Here is a 19,443-nt window from a genome sequence, read left to right on the forward strand (position 1 = left end):
TCCTCACATTATTTTGTGCAACTGTTGTAATGGACACTAGTAACTCACCGGAGCACCTTTTGCTCCAGGATTTCCACTTGTACCAGGAGGACCAGGAAGACCACGGCCTCCTGGAAGACCAGGAGCACCAGGAATTCCAGAAGGTCCCTGTGGAGAGAGCAAAGGGGATCGGGATTAACAGAGCTCAGCATGACTGGACCCTGCCCAGTCCAAAAGCGATCCTCATTAACACAGTGCAGCAAAATACACTTATGGGAAAAGTACCTACCATTTCACCCTTGTTGCCGGGGCTTCCAGCTCTTCCAGGAGGACCCTGGAAAAGAGAAGTATCTAAATAATTGATGCTGCTAACCTAGCATGCTTAAATCAAAGGAGTCCTTGGGCACTGTGAAGAAATTCCAGCCCCATGCCTCCTAGTCCTTCTTTGATGTTTCCATACCTGAGGCCCAGGGGGCCCTGCATGACCTTGAGGACCAGGTTCTCCTCTCTCACCAGGATTGCCACTAGCACCAGCAGGGCCAGGAGGACCAGCTTCACCCTAAGGAAAAACAGCAGAAGTAAAAAAAAAAAATCATGAATTTTAGTCATGACTCCAGGGAAATCATCTTCATGGCTTCTTTCTCTCCTTTGCACGATTTAAGAAAAGCACTACCATGTCACCTGAGTGCAAGAGCCAGATCATTTCAGCTATCCAAAGCTGAGGCACATGGTCCCAATACATTCCAATAAATGCATGCTGCATCGCTCCTTTAAAGAAAGTTCACTTGAGACTCTCCCATAAAGCTGCAAAAAGCAGTAGATCTACCACTGGATTGCATGTTAGGGTGGGTGTTTCTAAAGATTAGCTCATGCTGCATATGAAAACACATTGGTTCTATGTTTATGAACAGTGTAAGCAGTGTCAGCAGTCAGAAAAAGCAGTGCCCATAAAATGAAGATGTATGGTAACAGCTGTTCAACTGGAAAAGGGATAAAATCTGATGTTAGCACATATATTTAGCTAATTACCTTGAAACCTGGAGAGCCTGGAAATCCTGCAGTTCCAGGGGGACCCGGAGGACCCTTAAAAAGTGAAAGAAATACTATTAATACAGGAAGCAAAAAGCCGTATGGATAGAATTAACCCAAAGTTTAAAAAAGATGTCGGATTATGACATTATTCTCTGAATAAAGAAACACCTGGCAAAATAACCAAAATAAGTCAGGTTGTAGAAGATGAAGCTTGACTAGAGCTAAAACATCACACCTATACGTCACTTACCCTAACTTTTATGTTCAGCTGAATTTATGCGTTATAAGATTAAAAAGCCACACAAATTTATCATGAAAGAGATTAAGTTATAAAACACATTAAAATTTGTATTAAGAAAAGAGATGTAAGAGAAGTCAATGGAAGTGTTATACATACATTTGGGCACGCTGAGGTTTCATCATGAAGATGAAAAAGAAAAAAACTTTTGCACACTTCAGCTAAATATTGCCTTTGATAAGACTACTCTCTGTTTTTTTTCCTGCATAGACAACTGCAGTTCTATCCATCCGCATGTTCCCTGAGAAGAATCTGTTTCCAGATTTATGCATTTTCTGGTTTACAGAGTTAAAAGTCTCCTGCTTTCACTGTAGGCTTCAAGTATCTTGACTAACACTCGAGGAACACAAACATTTAAATTCAAACTGTAAGTCTTCTTACAGGTGGGCCTGCTGCTCCTGGGACTCCATCTTTACCACTGATACCCTATGGAAAGAACAGAGGTATGAGTACTTGCTTGTAAGTGGAACCCATGTTCTAGTCCAATCGCTCACAAAACATCTTTGTGTTTGTACTATCCCACTCGGTCTACCGAAATCCAAGGATTCCCCAGGTGAGACATTCTAGAATAACAATTAACTAAATATTACGGAAGGAATATTTATCACTTCTTGTGCTTTGCACTGTGATGATATGACAGGAAAATAGATACTCATGAGATTTCTTAAGGAAATGACAGTCGCAAGCATCACCCCTGTGGCGAGTTTTTACAGTTGAATATGTACAATCACAATAACAGTTAATTCTAATTCACATTCAACGCTTAAATTTCACTCCAGCAGCCTACAGAATGTGATTGCACAGCAGGTGTGATTTAAAGCCCACTGCTTTAAATAACTGAGACATGATAGATGAGGTCTGCCACTCAGGCTATACAGATGTTGTACGAACACACTGCTGGTTATTATGTGTTAGTAGAGCTTTGTTGATTTTGTTGAATGCTATCAATTGTGATATCTTTCAGGAGATTGAATATAACTTCTAACCATGGTGTGAATGCAGTTTTTAACCTTTTTCCTGCAAGGAAGTTGAGATTGTATTTTTTCTTCTCCTGCTCTTCTCCCACTCTGCCTCCCCGTTCTTATTGGCTGAACCTATGCATTTGTTGAAACACTAAGCTTGCCCACAAAATGAATCTATTCAGTTAAAAAGGAAATAATAACATTGCCCACAAGTTGTGAATTAAAATTGTGTCATGCTTACTGTCATCTTAACCCCGAGACTAATACGTTTCCATGTGTGATTTTACAGATGCTATGTAGTTTTCCAGTCCCTTGCAATACAGCTAATTTAAGATAAATCCATGACCAGGGAATTCCCAGCATACTGAAATAAAATGTGCTGCTCGTTGATGAGATCAACAGCCACAATTAACTACTTACTGGGCCACCGGGATTTCCAGGTCTTCCTCTTTCACCTGTTGGACCTCTTGGTCCCTAGAAAACATGAGAAAATTAGTCTGCCACACAGCTTCCTGAATACATAGGATCTACCATGTCTCTTCTTTACAGAGCTCATTATTGGCAATGTGTGTAGTAGGGTAATTAAAAGAAAAATGAGTTAATCTATTAAGGAAAAAATGCCACTGGCACTTCCATTTACATGCTACGTGATACAAATATTTACCGGTTGGCCTGGTGATCCATTTGCTCCAGGTTGACCAGTTTCACCCTGTGGTGTAAAGAAAACACCAAACAATTATAGAATGAACTGTGGTGAGAATGTTTATTGATTTATTGAAGAGGAAGAGACATAGAATCAAGACAACCCAATTCTCTGCGCCTATTCATGTGGTGCTGAGTATCCACAGTACGAACTGATGTCCGTGAAATGTGAGACACCTAAGGAAATGCCAGAACAAAATATCTAAACAGAAAAGAAATAATTGGGAAGACCTGGTCATTTATTATTATACAATGAAGTGAAATGATCTGAGCACATCCTCTCATTTTTGAAACTTGTGTCTTTCACAGCTAGAAAGTCAGGGCAATATATGGTTTAGAAAGTCCAACTCTTTTCAGAATGATTCTCATTCTTTTCATGGAGAGGTTCAATGAGTTTTAATACTTAACAGCTTTCTGTAAGAGCATAACATGCAAAGCACAGCTACATAACAAGTAATGGAGAATAGTGTTGCACCAAAAGATTATACTAATTATTTTACCTTTGGACCAGGAGCACCACTCTCACCTCTGGCACCATCTTTTCCATCAAAACCCTGTGGGAAAGGAAAACCAGATCTATGAACAGTATCCAAGTGTGTTGTTTCTTATGATTATTTTAAATCTGAAAAGAATTGAAAACGCCTTTGAAAAATAGGAAGATATTTCACATGGTCTTATAGAATTGCAGTAGCAAATAGAGATTTTATTTTTTAAGAAACTACAGTGACAGAGTATCTTTGTGTACATGGAATAAATTGTGGGCTCCAGTTCACACTGCTGAGAGCTCAGTCTCATTTCAGCTTGTTTTCCTACCATTGCACAGATATTGATATTAAAAGAGAGATTTAAATACGTTTTACTGACTATTATAACAGACATAGAATAAATGCTAAATGCAAATAGTCGTTATTGCATTATCGTAACAGATGCAAGCTGAGTGCTTAAAGCAGTCAATAGAAACAATTATTTCTAAAGTGTTAAATGAATTTATAGCTATAATTGCTTACTCTTGATTTTTGAGATACAAAAAGTAGAAGTGATAAAAAGAAGAGCCTTTAATGTACCTTCTTTAACTTTGGTTAATTTTACATACATTTATATCATTTTTCTTCATATTTAAAGCTATAACATCATAAAATTAAAGGGTGATGTGGATGGAATCAGAAAACAGACAGTTGTTTATACAATAGCTACTAATCTAAATCAAGCTTTCATTTTTATCAGTACAGTTCATACAGTATAATGTTTACTTATTCTGGCACTGCAACTGTTTTTATAACAATTATTTTTAGACTGTATATTGTCTTACACTTCATACAATCTGTTATAAAAAGCTGTTTTCACAATAAGTTAACTAGTTGGCTGACAAATACTGGTTTCTAGCCACTCACTTTAGTAGTGTAGCCCACATTGCCACTGTTGGTCACTCAGTGTTCTTTTTTGCAAAATATTTTTAATTCTGTTTAATAATACCTTTATTAAGTGGTGCATAATCACTTTGATTTATCATGTTATATACATATCTTTATAATACTGAAACACTTCCAGGTAGACTTGGGTCTCAGTCTAAGTGCTGTGCAGATGGAGAAAACAACTTTTGCCTGTGGGATTTTATAACCTTACTGGCACTGTTGCATCAGCACATGATAACAGAAGATTTTACATAAAGGAGCCTATTTCTAAAAAAGAGTGCTATCAGCTACCGGAAAATTTTCTGAAGGAAAGTTTGGAAATCTCCACACCTCTATTTGCATTAGGTAAGAGCAGACGTTTTTCTGAAATGCATGCTTTAACATGTCATTGTGTACGGGGCACTACAATTGAGATAAATTGATATAAATTGTGGTAATTGAGATCAAATTTAATGGTCTGTATTGTGGAAGGTCAGATTACATTATCCAGAAATTAGCCTTTAATTTGATTTCTTCAGTGGCAGTTGATAACTGAAGAATCACAGAAGTGCAACACCATAACTGAGATTTAGTCTGGAGAAGAGGAGGCTCAGTGGTGACCTTATCCATTCCTACAAGTATCTGGTGAGGTGGGAGGCAGCAGCTTCTCCCAGGTCACTAGAGATGGAACTAGAGGGAATAGCCTTGAGGTGCACCAGGGGAGATTCAGGTTGAACATTAAAAAATACTTCTCCAAAAGAACGATCAGGCACTGGAGGTGCCCAGGGAGGTGGTGTTGTCACCGTCCTTAGAAGTATTCAAGAAATGTTCAGATGCTGTACTGAGAGATGTGGTTTAGTGGGAATTACTGGTGATAGGTAGACGGTTGAATTGGATGGCTGTGGAGATCTTTTCCAACTTTGGTGATTCTACGATTCTACAACTCAGATTGAGCAACAGACTCCATGGCTCATGGAGACCAATAGACTTCAATATATTCAGAATAGTCAGTACTTACTCGTGCACCTTTCATTCCAGGCACTCCAGGCATTCCAGGGTGCCCTTTATGACCCTAAACACACAAACACAGAAAGATAAGTTACATGCTTAATGTACAAAGGGCGCAAACCACTGCTCATTAATGTCTCATGTTCATTTGAGTAACATAGATTGAGAAAACAAATTATGTCATTAGATAACTGCTTTTTTTCATACCGGTAATCCAGGAATTCCACGGTCTCCATTCCTTCCTGGTCTTCCTGGTTCTCCCTATAGAAAAAAAGTAATTTTTTTACTTCTTTGCTATTGCTTCCATTACTGACAAAGAACTGGTCTTGATAGATCAAGATGAGTGGAAATAAGCAGAAGAAACTTCAGACGAAGACAGTGGGGAAAATTACACCAGAGTAAGTGTCCTCTGAAAAAACATTGGCAGAATTTATTAACTCAATTTTTACAAAGATACTGATTGACAAGTAATAAATTTCAATCCATCCCTTAAGAATAAGTGGAATTACCACAGATAAAGTTATTTTTCATGGCAAAACACTTAAAACAAACACAAACTACTTGATTGTCTCTTTGTTCAATACCTATCCAGGACTTCCAGCTGTGAGTCAAAAGGTGGCTCTGAAACCTTAACTTTCAAAGCAAGACTTGTAGGGAGCAGGTAACACCTTTATCATCCTCTCATTTTTGTAACTGCTAATTTAATTATTTTGCACCTGATGAAAAATGCATTATTCATGGTTAAAAGGGTCTTACATTCATTTGTTTGTTTTTCCCTTAATCAAATTGCCTGCTGAAGTTGAAACTTTCTTGGAAGGAACAAATACCTAATGTAAGAATACAATTTCTTACAGTCATTGTGTCCACCCAAGAAACTGGCAAGTTAAAAATTCTTAAATGCAATGCTATCTGTGTGCTCTTCTATCTTTCTATTTGATGAAGTTTTGCTTTTCCCATTTTTGAACCTACAAATATTATAATAATGGACTTACATCTTTTCCTGGTGGACCGGCTGGGCCTATCATTCCAGCAGGGCCTGGAGGACCCTGAAGAAAAATAATGAATATTTAGTATAATTTCAAATTAAAAATGCATTAGTTGCCACAAAATGTTTGCGCATTTGACACAGACAATAGCAAACAGATAGGATGAACTGTCAGATTACAACCCACTTCAGTGATGACACAGAGATGCATGCTTGTAAGAACATGCCTTTGACAAATATCCTGATAAGTAATGTATACATACAGAGGGGCCAGGTTGTCCCGGTTCTCCAGGGGGACCTTGGTATCCATTTGAGCCCTATAATGCAGCAAAAAGCAGTTAAGACATGAACAATTCCATGCACTGTGCTATGGTGCTACTATATTTTATAATGATCTCATAACCAATTAGAATATGCCTCTATGAAAACAGAATTAAAACTACCTCTCTAAAACCCTTTGTGCGTTCACTGAGCGCGCACTCAGATTTCCATTTCCCTTTATCTCCTGTGACATTTTTGCGTGAACAAACATTTGGGAATTCTGCAATGGCTCGTAGGCAGCAATATATTTTAAGAGCAAAATTCAGCCTTAGACAATACCCCACAGAATTGCAGTAAACCCAGGGCACTCATGGATTTCACCACAGTATAAAGCCCTTAACTACTGAGTGTCTCTGCTTAGATGGTAGAGCCCCCAAAATAAGAAGTGACATCTATCCATAAAATTCTTCAGCTTAGCGTCTTGATTTAACAGTCAAAATTGTATCTAGTATTTCTGACATGGAAAAGGATAGGCTCAGATAAAAGAGTCAGACGTTTATGAAAAGATTAATATTACTTACAGGGGGACCTGCATGACCAGGTGGACCAGGTGGGCCACTGGGACCAGGGGGTCCTGGAAAGCCACTCTGTATTGCAGATTAAAAAAACAGTCATTATATCAGTGTAATATAGATAGAAAGCTTAGTGCAGCTGCAATAGTCACCAACTATGAAATAAATTTTTACATATGAACAATTATTAGTACTGAGAAAAATCCACTGTGACATGCACTTGGTGCAGTAAAAATGCTTTTGCTGAATTTAATATCTCATTTATTTGATAGAGCCAAAAAAAAAAAAAAAAAGAATTACAGGAATTACACAAGGAACTGTGCTGCTATACAGCATTATATGCTACAATTTAATATAGTACACAGCATGTTTTGCAGGATATTGTTATATGGTGTCAGAATAGGTCATGTAATACAGATGTTTTGGGAAATTTATCTTCATAATACAAGATGAATGGTATAGTTCTAGCATAGCAGTATATATAATAGAGTATGTTACTATACTGGACATATATGACTTAACGTTCTTTCACTTATTGTCTTTTGTCTAAAGATGAGAATCACTGTAATAGCTGCTATTTTCTAAGTCAAGAATTGTACCAAGTGGCAGAGCAGTTAGCGTAGATAGGGTTGCCATCAGTATAAGAATACAACAGGCAGTCCCTCTCCCTTAACTGTCGCGAAACTTTTGGCACAAACTAAGACTGGATTCAACGTGGACTGAAATCATCAACTCATCAGTTGCATTCTATTGGTCAGACATATGCCTACAAACAAACAGATGTTATTCTTTTTCAGGGTGCACACTGGAGAGATAAACTCACTGTTAGGAATGGCATTTGCTCACTATCAGTGTCTCCAGACTGAGAATAAATGACTGGATTTTAGTTAGGATGTGAACTAAGGTAGAGGGTCAAAAACAATACGTGAGAGTTACACAAGCAAGTACAGAGAAATGGAGGTGTAAAATACAAAATCAGTCCACATGCAGTAGAGGGACACTGGAAAGACAGGAATGGAGATTGTACAGTGTTGACAGAAGTCAATACTACAGCTGATGTTTTTAATTTTATTATGCTTCTACATTATTTCAGTTTGGATATTTTTTAGAATTAACAAGAAGAATCTATGTAATGTTAATGATAAATGTTGCTTAGTTTCAGTGACTTTAGTCACATCTGCCTAGTACTGCTCTGCTACTTAATTTGCAGACATATATTGCATGATCACAGAATTACAGAATTGTGGGGGTTGAAAGGGACCTCTAGATATCATTGAGTCCAATCTCTGGGAAAGTAGATTTCCTACAATAGGTAACACAGGTGGATTTTCATTACATCCAGAGAAGGAGAATCTATAGCCTCTCTGGGCAGCCTATTCCAAATATCTCTACCACCTTCACTGCCACCCTCTGTCATCCTCACATATACTGCATGATGCAATGTAAAAGAACAGGTGACAGATACACACACACACACACACACACTTCTGGTTGAAAATATTCTAGCATGACCAATTAAATCATTATTTAATTGCATTTATGAATTTAATTGAGATCAAAACACAAGATGTCACTAAGCTTCTTGAGGAAAAATATCCTATTAGAGAGGAGTAACTGCATTTGTTAACTGAAGGGTAACCCTATTATCAGCCTGGTTCAGCACATCCCATATGGAGATCACAAATTACAAAATGTAGATGATATGATAAGCTGTAGGAAAAACTGTAAGGAGCTGAAAAAAATTAGTGAACAAACAAATGCAAAAATGAAAGGCTTAACAGACCAACGTATGAATGATCACATTAGCAAATGAATGAGCTAGAAATAAACAGGTGAAATTAAAGGCATGAAAACAATGAACTACTGTCCAGCACAAACAGCTGCCAGAATTAAGCAATATTTATTTCACTGGATAATCTGACGGAACCCTGAAAAACAACAAGTTTGCTTGGGACTGTCTGGACATATTGCAACGTGTGGTTGCAATACATGGCTACGCAGCATAAGGTTAGAAATCACAATCACACTTAAATGAAGCAGCAGTTCACTTCAAAGAATAGCAATTCACAACATCCATCACATAACAGGTTGCCTGAATCAAGAAAGACACTTTCAGATGTCAGTATGATATCACTGCTGCAAGAATGCAGCATGTCACTGGCGGTAAGTATCTAAAAATCCTAGTGCCTAAAAGAAAAGTTGTGAGTTTCAACTTTTACCATCTACTTTATGTCGGAAACAAAGCAATCCAAGCTTTATCTCACCAAAAAAAAAAAAAAAAAAAAAAAAACCTTTGAAAAGCTTGGGTCAGGCCTAGCAGGGAGGTACAGTACACAGTCTGAATAGCTGTGGGTAAAAAAGTTCACAATCATAAAATGAAAATGTGAAAAGCTTTGACTCCTGGGATGAAAGGAGATTATAGCAGGGCTTTATTTGTTATCAGGTAAATGTGAGTTTTGGAAATGTGAACAAGTATTAAAATTCATACTGAGTAAAGACAAGATGCTATTGAATTAATAAAGGAAAACTTGGCACAGTAGAAAAAGCAAAGATACAGTGGAGGTGGGGGAAAGCTATCAGGAGAAGAATACCAAGCAGATAGATGATGATGAGAATATGCAGAGGAAAAAGACATAAATGCTAGGCTAGCATAAGAAAGTGAATCACAGAAAGGTTAGAAAGCAGAAGGTGAAACAAGGAAAAAAGAGAAAGAAAAAAGGCAAAGAAAAAACACAATAGATAATCTGTAGCTACTTTCTAGAATCATAGAGACAAGAAAACGGCACACATTCCACTTGCAGGCAACAATTAAATTAAAAATTAATTTGTTAAATTATAATCAGGATACACAGACATCCAAGGCATAATCTACAAGCAAAGCAATTTTTTTTTTTTTTTTTTTTTAAATAAAAGGACAGAGAAAAGGCTTTATCATCTTACAATGGCCTGGGGAGGATAACCCATGCCAACTGAGCCAGCCTTCACATCATAGGAGTCATACTGTGGAGAGAAACTCTGTAAAAGAAATAGAGAAACACAGAAAAGAAAAAAAAAAAGAGAAAAGATGTTTGCTAGTGTATAATCAATGAATATAAAGATCTTATAATTATGAAATAAACAAGAGAGTTTGGCTAAGCAGGTTATAATAACAAAAAGAGAATAGAATCTTTACCGTATCCTGAGCTCGCTACAAAACTCCAGAGGAGATGGAGTTCCATCTGAAGATCCATCTCCACTGGTAGTCAGCTCTTAAATGGGTCTAGAAGAGGTGCAGCCAGGCTCCACCCCTTCCAGCAGTACAGGTGAATTGTGCTTCACCTGTGCTTCCATGGCTGACTCATTGCTTGCCTCAGGTGATCAATCAGAGGTTCAGGCTGTGATTCAGCAGCTCCTATACAGCTACAAATCAAGCATTTTCGTATGTGTGTATGGCAAATGAATAGAATTTAACTCATTTATATATAATATTTAGTATCATTCATAAGACTAGCCCAGCTAGTACCTTTTTTGGTCATGGAAACATCAGCTTCCTGTGCTGTGAGCGTACACTGTTTGTCCTGACAGCTGGGCATCACCTGAACTCCCAAACTGTCATTATCTCCTCTTTTCATTCTTCATTACCTCTCTTCCACCTCTAACTCTCCTCACCCGCAGTTTTTCTTTCTTGGACTTAGTTGTCTCCCAAGGAAGTTGATTAAATATTTTATTTTGCACAGTCCAGCAGCCTATTTTAAAATATCTTTTACCTGTGGCTAAACCATGAGTCATTTTAGAGCATTCCGTAGCAAAAAAATCTCTTGCCTGCGTATAAGCCTATTCCTCTTTGAGTTTCAAGGAAAATTTTTTTACCTCTTGAATGGGAATTTACACATCTCCAAAAATGAAATGTTACATATTTTTTTCTTAGAGCCATTTTCCATCTTTTCCTTTCTTTCTTTCCACCATTGGTAATTCATAAATAACCCTCACTTTTGAGGCCAGGCAGTACAGCCTCAATGCTTTGGATAATTTGTCTTAAAACCAATGAAGTTCAGTTGAAATTATGGAGAGAAAACATGTCTTGTAGGGCTTTATGACAGCAGATAACACCTCTGACATGCCCACTTACATAAAATATTAATGAATTTTACAACCAGTTTTTAAAGAAAAGCCTACGTAAGCCTTTTATTTGACAATGATTTTGTTGCTCAGATGTTGGGGAATTTAGTTGAATAATATGGCATTAATGCAGATAAGCGGTTGAACAGAAAAGAGAGAATATAAGCAATGTTCTGTTCGATAATCCAAACCACCTCAGACCGAGCATATCCACTGGCCTGGTGCAAGAAGGATCCTCTGCTACCGATATCAGTCACTGCACTCAGTTTCAACACCACTGGAATGGGAAACCAGTTCAGCCTCTCTTGTATCTGCATGTGGCAAGCCCAAAGTGCAAAAGTCTCTTGTTGTATTATTGTGATGTCCACTGAGGGTGGTTAGATAACCTACTGTACATCTCTCCACTGCCCAGTTCTTACCATACAATTGCTTTCAGAATGAAAAAAGAAAATAAAAGACATCTTTCCTTAGATTTTGGCTCACCTGTGAATGGGAAGAATATATGGAAGCTATAAAACTGTGGAAGCCTATATTCAAAAGGAACAATTGTTTTATCATAAATTCGTAACAGTTTTGCACTTTGCATGTTGTAAAGCTGGCCTTGATCAATTGCTCGGGAAACAATGAGACCTCTTCTCTAAGTGCTAACTGTGAATCAACAACTTAACAAATCCAGCTGCACAGGATCTGCAGCTTGAATTCTCCATGATGCAGCACAAACCACTTAGAGTACAACAAAGAACTGCTGCATTCTGAAAAAAGTTAAGATGAAGAAAATGTTTAATTCAATTAAAATACATTGCGGAGCACAGCTACCAAGGCTACTCGTGCCTAAAAATCATGGCTAATTCCCTAGAAGATGGATTTTTAGATATCCAAAGCTGAAACAACAATACTAAAATGTCTTCATTATTCAGTTAATGCTGGCAGTATTCATGCTACATTGGGGTCACAGGGTTTGGGGCCGTTACCCCACTAAGATCTGAGGAGTTCTTTAGCTATGTCTGCTGTTCCAAAGGGAATTTAAGGTTTGGTGGGCCAGAAATAAAGAGGCAACACAACAAATGGCACTGCTCTGCAAGCAGAGGACCTGACTTTCAATCTAGTTGCCTGGGGATGTTTCCTTTTTAAACATGCATTGAGCAAAATAAAGGAAAGTGAAAGAGATCCCTAGTCTTTAAGCTTGAGGGAACATACTTTCTCCAGCACACTAATCAGATTATTTCTGAGTCATTTAAGACCATCATCAGGTATGGCACCAGATGTTTTAAAAAACAAGATAAAACTGAAATTTAACTGCATTTCAGCCAAATCTCACAGGAAAGAAATAAACAAAAATCTCAAACCCTGACTGTTACTCAACTGAGTTTTTCAAAGGCACAAATTACAGACAGATGCCTCTGAAAGCATGGTATGTGTGAAGGTACAATGAATAGGTTCTTCACTGTTTTGAAAATCACTCTGCTATGTATTATTTAAAACAAAACCAATGGGACAATACTGTGATTCACACATTACAGGATGTTTCCTATTGCCAATTCACCATAAGCCTTCTGGGTGAAATGAAGCATCCAATGACATTTTGCTATTAACTGCATTGTGTGTGAAGTTTCTCCAGGACACAGCTGCATTTCGTCGTGGGCTCCTTGTAACACTGTGCTGATTTACCTGCCTGACGGTTTTCTGAGGACTGGAAAAGGCTGAAAGACACCTAAGATTTACTGCCACCCCACTCATTCTTTATTCACCTTTGGAAATCATTGCCAGCTTAACACAGCCTAGCTTTGGCAAAGGTTGGGTGTTACTTATAAGCAACAAAGTAGAAGCTGATCACAGTGATTACTTACACCTCCGCTGATGCTGGGACACGACTGGCAGATACCAGGGGGACCAGGAGCTCCGGGGCTCCCTGGCTGTCCTGGGGGCCCAGGGGCACCAGTTCTGCCCGGAGAACCAGGAGAGCCCTGCCAAGACACAAACATAGCAGATACAGACATCAAAGCTTGCCTCAGAGTGCAAGGGCATTGTGGGACAAACACTTCGACTCATAGCAAAGCATATGCAATTGGGGTGGGAAGCTTCCTCTATGAAGCATCACTAGGCGCACACCTGATCATTCAAGAAAGGGGCAGACAGTAGGCAAAATTCACACGAAAAAATTATTAGCAGGTAGAGCCTTACTGCAACCTAAATTTGATCAAGCACATCAGAGATATTAAACTACTCAATTCCTGAATGTGAAATTAATACTGCAAGTGGAATCCAGATTTTTTTTTACTGGGAAAAAATAAAACAATAACAAGTAACACAGTTTGAAATAAGTTGTCTTCTCTCTCATTTTCTCCAATCTGAATTATTTGTGTTGAAGCTAAAGAGATTACTTCAAAGTAACTTTAAGGCAGATTTGAAGACAATGCAGACATCAAGTAAAACTGGGTATCTCAGCAGTCAGAATGGGATTTATAGCATTGTAAGAACTGGCTTTTAATTTTGTTAGTTTTCTTGAGAAAAAAAAACCAAACAACCCTTTACTTACTGGGTCTCCCTTGGGGCCTTGCGCATACGGAAGCTAGAAAAAAAAAGAAAAATTAATTAAATTAAGAAAGAAAGCCAAAATCAAACTCAAAACTGAATATATGTATATGAAACAAGATGAAAAGACATTTAAATATTGGAATATAGATTTATTAAATACATTTTGTTTACTCTTGTTCAGCATATTTAGAAGCTGAGGGTTTTTTTTGTTTGTTTGTTTGTTTTTGTCAGCCTTTCATCTACATTTTTATGGTGCATTCATAAAGTGTGTGCACCTGGTCTAGGTAAAAACCTGGCACTAATGAAGTCAGCAGAATTTTGCCACTGAATGCACTAAGTCTACAAGGGACAGTTTTCTTATGTCTTGTCAATCCACTAAAAAGGCATGTTAATAAATGTAACAATGTAGTTAATTTTAACTTTCTTCCAGACCTAATCTCTCAGATTACCTATTTTTTTCAGTTAATGATTAATTTGTAGATTAATATTTGGATTCTTAATTCATATTTTAGAACAGTTTTTTTTTACTAATTCAGCTGATAGAGACAGTAAAGGATATTCAGCTGAAACTGCCTCGGATTTTTCAAGGTGGATTTTCCCTATGCATTACCCAAGGTCAGGAGGATAGCTTCCACTGGGCCGATCAAACTCTTGTAAAGTGAAGACTGAAGAAAGTAGCCCATGTGTTCTCTGTTATCAGGAATGACAGAACTGATTCAACAGGGTTTGAACCTGCTTGGGGATTTCAGTCCTGAAAGAAAAAATCCTGCACTCTAGGAGCTGACCAGAAAGCAGGTCCTAGACTCAAGGGAGAGGAAGCCGTGCTTGAATGTCCACCATGCTTGTATGGACCACTCCTTTGCACCATTGCAACTTGGTCAGTGAAGTAGCTCAGGGAATTCCAGAAGATGTACAAATGCACAACCATAATGCAAGCAGCACTAGGAGACAGGTTTGTATGTGACATTTCATGTTTAAAAAGATACACTATTTTTAGAACTGTAATAGTGCATTTTCTGCCTCCCTCTTCTGCCTACACAGCTCTTTCAGCCTCTTCTTTTTCTCTTACAAACATGTATGTTTCTCCTCTCTCCTACGCATGGATACAAATGCAGAAGATCACTGTACGATGATCTGTATGTCTTATTCGTGCTGAAAGTGCGAATACTAAAATACTGACAGATCATTCAGCCAAAACTTGGAAGCAGTGCAAATCTCAGAAGTTTGTCCCAATTAAATACCCGCATAAGAATCTTTATGAGACTGTAGAAATAGATATGCTTCAACTTTTTTTTAATACTTTTTTTTTTAATCTCATGGATCATAAATAAGCATGAAATGTTCAGACGAGCTTTTTGTATTTCTACAAGGCAGACCTCTGTATAGCTAGCTTAAGCTAACAGTTTCGGCAGGAGAGTTGGCACACACTAATTACAATGCATTCAGTCAAGCAATAATTCCATAGATCAATTAAATGATGATATTGAATCAAAATGATAAGAAACGCAGGCTTGCACCATGCTGTGAAAGTGCGTTGGCATTAATTTCATGGATATACCTTGAGCACCAAGTCAACAAACAAACTGTTTCCTTTATTCTTATGCTTTGCCAAAAAAGGAAAAATTTAATAGCTGATCACTGCCTTCTGTCCCATTCTTTTTATCTCTGCCTTTTGGTGATGTAAAAGTGGGCTGAAGGATTTCATGCTTTTAGCTGTGTGGTCTAAGAGACTGACAAGTATTTTATTATCTGGTATTAATCCTCTCCTGGAACACAGATGTAGTGAAGTATTCTTGAATTTACCAAAACAGAGAGAAAACAGTGTAAGTTCGGACTGCTTTGTTAAAATTTGCCAGTTCTAACTATTTGCCAGGGGTCAGAAAGTGACACACTTTTTATTTAAAAGAAAATCAATCAAAGTTGGCAACACCAAAGTAACCATATTGAGAACTTACTTTTGTAGGCTGTGGTGTTGTCTGCGGGCAAACTGGACAGCATTCTCCGAAGGGGATCTCTGGGTTGGGACAGTCTAACTCCTGGTCATCACAGATGATGTCATCACAGAGAACAGACCCAGAGTCGCACACACAGATTTGACATGGCTCTGGTTTCCAAACATCCCTGTCAGCATATTCCTGTCCAAGATGGGTACATCCTCCTAGGGCTATTGAAAAGAAAGACAAAGTCGTGTTCAGTATTATTTCAAGCATGTTTTCTAAATCAAAGAGGCATAACATGAAAGCTTTCAGATAGCTTGTTTTGTTTTCTGCTGCAATATAGTTTATCTCTGTGTGGTAAAAGGCTAAAAGCTTCTCTTCACACACTGTGAGGATCTGTTACATTAATTGCAGAGTCTCTTCTGAATCTATGAATAGACATCAACAGAAACCTCCTGGAGCTGAGCCAAAGCCTAATTAAAACTGTAATAATCTTTCAAGTAATTTCAGTGTCAGATGTTATTGTTATATAATTAGTGACTGAATTGTCTGCTGCAGATAAAAAGCAAACGTTCCAAATCTCTCAGATGAGTGTATCACTGGCATCACTGTGCCAACATGAGCACTTACACAAGGATGCAGAATAAGTGGTCTGTCTAGCATGAGCTTTCATTGCTAGCATCTTGCATCAATAGAAAGCACCAAGTGTTTTTGAAATGGTTTCTGAAAGCTGACATATGCAATAGATCTATAAGAACACTCACATTAATTGCCCAAATGGTTTGCCACATACTTGTCAGCTTGACTGCTCAAATGTTTTTGCATTTTTGGAAAACTGTTCATCTGTAGTATTAATGTCTTTGCAAATTCCTTTCAACAGCTGTTCTATTGATCAAATCTGTTGTAATTAATTTGAAGAGATTGATGACGAGCAGCTTTAAACATTAAACTTTGGGTTTGTATATTCTTAAAGAAACCAAATCCAGAAAGCCTCATCACTTAATAATGCAATATAAAAGTACACAAAGTTATCTAAGTTCCTTCTAAGCTCTGTAGAAATACTAGAAGTCTCACACTACAATACAGGTATCAGTGAATGCTTTTATAAATGGAAATTCTTTCCATGAATGATTTAAAATATCTTCGCAAACAAAATGATGGAGAAATAGCTATTTGTGTACATGTGTAAAGCTACGGCATTATAAAAAGTTGTCTTACTACATATCATTCTTCAAAAAGAAAAAAAAAAATGCCAGAACACATAATTCAGAGCTCTGACATAAAAATTACCTGTAGCTCCACATGAAAAATTCTGAATGCCATCAAGTTGTTGTAATGGAACAAGACTGAGTCCAAAACTATACTGCAGCCCACCAGCATTAGTTATGCAGCCCCATTTTCTTTTCTCACATACAGCACCTTTCATTTTTCCACTACTGCTTTAGCACATTGTTCCAATTTTCTCTGTATTCTGTTTTTCTTTCTCTTTGCTTTTCTTGGACTCTATTTCTACACCCATACCCATGCTCTGTGGCTCTGTGGCACTTCTACATGCTTCCTCTTTTCTCATGCTTTTTTTATTTCTTTTTTCCCCCATTTTATCTACTCAGGTCCATAATATATAACCTTCCTTCTCATCTTCCCTTCATCCTCCTGTCATGTACTTGAACAGTCTGCTTACTTTTCTGCTCTGTATTCAACTGAGATTATTTTCTGAGTCAGATCATGCATCTGACTCAGCTCTTTTTCCTGTCCCTGTTGAACTGACTTTCCCCTTTGTGTCAACCATTAAGTTCTTCTCCTCCTCTTCCTCTGCTGAGCTTGCAAAGAAAGGCAATGGGGAAGACAACCAAGACCTCTTGGCTGGCTGAGAGGCATACATCTGATTTCCTACACATAGGGTCATGGCATCAGAAGACACTGCCTGGCAGCCACTACATCTGATAAGTATAGCAATTATGTCACAGTAGAATCCTGACATCTTAAGTCTTTTAGGCTAGATATAGTTTCAAAAAAATTGCTCAGTTTCCCAGCTGTCACCCCGTATAATCGTGTCAGTGGGTCTCATGTAAATAAACCAATTATCTTCTTGATTAATTGCTCACTGTCTGTCTACTAAACATTTTCCTCTGCTACAAAACCAGCAATTCCCCGTGGACATTTCGTGAAAAATAAACTTGACAATACTAAGGAGAAATGCTTTCTGATAAACAAGAAAGCTGAAAAGTACTTTACAAATGAGAAGAGAGCATTATGAACATTCTTCTCTACAGTCTAATAACTCCTGAAAAAAAATGAATTATAATGAACCAGAAGCAGAGTAAGTCAGTGCATGAGTGAGTGACTCACTGTATACAAGAAGACCAGAAGGCATTATACTGCATGAGGCTGAATACATTCAAAGCTACTGGGGACCCTAGACCTTGCTGACCCCGTGGAAGGAGGGAGCTGGATGGGTGTGGATCCACTCAGCAGACTCCATTTACCTCTACAGGTTAAAAAGTCCTTCTCATTTACAAACATCACAAGAAAGGGGAGAGATCTATTTTCTTTAGTTTAGGGTAAAATAAAATTTTGCACAGGATTGTTAAATAAAAATGCCATTACATATATCTAAAAAACCACAATGTTGTTACAGTGTGTGCATGTAACACACAATTAAATCACTAACCCAACTGTACAGGAGAATGGAAATAAAGCAAATTTCACAGTTTTTGCAAAGCTGCCATTCAATTATTCTGCAGCAGATGGCATCGTTCAACAGGACAGAGAGGAAAAAAGCTTAAATCTGGATATAATGACATTCACATTTGCCTCTAACTTTCTGGACGTTGTTAAATGAATTAAGAAATAAGCTAGCAGAGTTGCAATGAGAATCTTTGTGGCCTTTGGCAGAATGAAAGTATTAAATAGGTTTCCAAAGGAAACTTACATCTGGGAAGACTTAGTCTGTTCAAGACACCCCCTCTGAGCTCAGATGTAGATCTGTGTGTCAGCATATTATGACATAATGCATTTTGCATCGCTCATAAAGATTAAACATTAGCTCCAAAATGCTTTGGAAAGCTGATTTGTGCTAAAGTACTGGCAAGCAACATATAGGAAGCAAGGCTGAAAAAAAGCTGACTTTCCTACTTCTGGACTTGTGGTAAAACAGTGGCATACTTGCCTTAACCAGATTTTCTGATGGATTCCTAAACATATACATTAGCCTAAGATTTCAAAAAAATATTAGAACTGATCAGTGTTGGCTTAAGGAAGTGCAGAATCTTATTCTGCCCCTCGAAGTCTGAATATAATTTTTCACACTGAGGGTGGTGACACACTGGAACAGGTTGCCCGAGGAGGTTGTGGATGCCCCATCCCTGCAGGCATTCAAGGCCAGGCTGGATGTGGCTCTGGGCAGCCTGGTCTGGTGCTTGGCGAACCTGCACATAGCAGGGGGGTTGAGACTAGATGATCATTGTGGTCCTTTTCAACCAGGCCGTTCTATGATTCTTTGATTCTATGAATATAGTGGCCAAGGGGAACTTTGTTTCTGTGGCAGAAACATTATTGCACTGGCCTGCTGGCCTCTGAATCATCTTAGTAAACATTAAATTGGTCTTTTAACAAGTATTCACATTTTAAAATATTTCTGTGTTTTGCTGTAACATTTCTCTGGGTCATGCTAAAAAAAAAGA

The 19,443-nt window shown here is 37.9% G+C and overlaps 1 protein-coding gene across 1 annotated transcript in view; it reads right to left on the reverse strand.

Annotated features, from left to right (window-relative positions):
• COL3A1 (collagen type III alpha 1 chain) overlaps positions 1 to 19,443 on the reverse strand; it is a 53,585-nt gene that overhangs the window by 21,380 nt on the left and 12,762 nt on the right. The window contains exons 2-18 of the mRNA XM_031604404.2: positions 15,779 to 15,987; positions 13,825 to 13,857; positions 13,136 to 13,252; positions 10,131 to 10,205; positions 7,200 to 7,265; positions 6,621 to 6,674; positions 6,365 to 6,418; positions 5,580 to 5,633; positions 5,383 to 5,436; positions 3,474 to 3,527; positions 2,936 to 2,980; positions 2,692 to 2,745; positions 1,691 to 1,735; positions 1,009 to 1,062; positions 440 to 538; positions 269 to 313; positions 49 to 147 (exon numbers count right to left, since the gene is read on the reverse strand). Coding sequence (XP_031460264.2) covers positions 49 to 147; positions 269 to 313; positions 440 to 538; positions 1,009 to 1,062; positions 1,691 to 1,735; positions 2,692 to 2,745; positions 2,936 to 2,980; positions 3,474 to 3,527; positions 5,383 to 5,436; positions 5,580 to 5,633; positions 6,365 to 6,418; positions 6,621 to 6,674; positions 7,200 to 7,265; positions 10,131 to 10,205; positions 13,136 to 13,252; positions 13,825 to 13,857; positions 15,779 to 15,987 — 1,211 coding nt within the window. The remainder of the gene's footprint in view (positions 1 to 48; positions 148 to 268; positions 314 to 439; positions 539 to 1,008; positions 1,063 to 1,690; positions 1,736 to 2,691; positions 2,746 to 2,935; positions 2,981 to 3,473; positions 3,528 to 5,382; positions 5,437 to 5,579; positions 5,634 to 6,364; positions 6,419 to 6,620; positions 6,675 to 7,199; positions 7,266 to 10,130; positions 10,206 to 13,135; positions 13,253 to 13,824; positions 13,858 to 15,778; positions 15,988 to 19,443) is intronic.

The sequence above is a fragment of the Phasianus colchicus genome, chromosome 7 (assembly GCF_987193195.1).
Source record: "Phasianus colchicus chromosome 7, bPhaCol1.hap1.1, whole genome shotgun sequence".
Classification (NCBI taxonomy): domain Eukaryota; kingdom Metazoa; phylum Chordata; class Aves; order Galliformes; family Phasianidae; genus Phasianus; species Phasianus colchicus.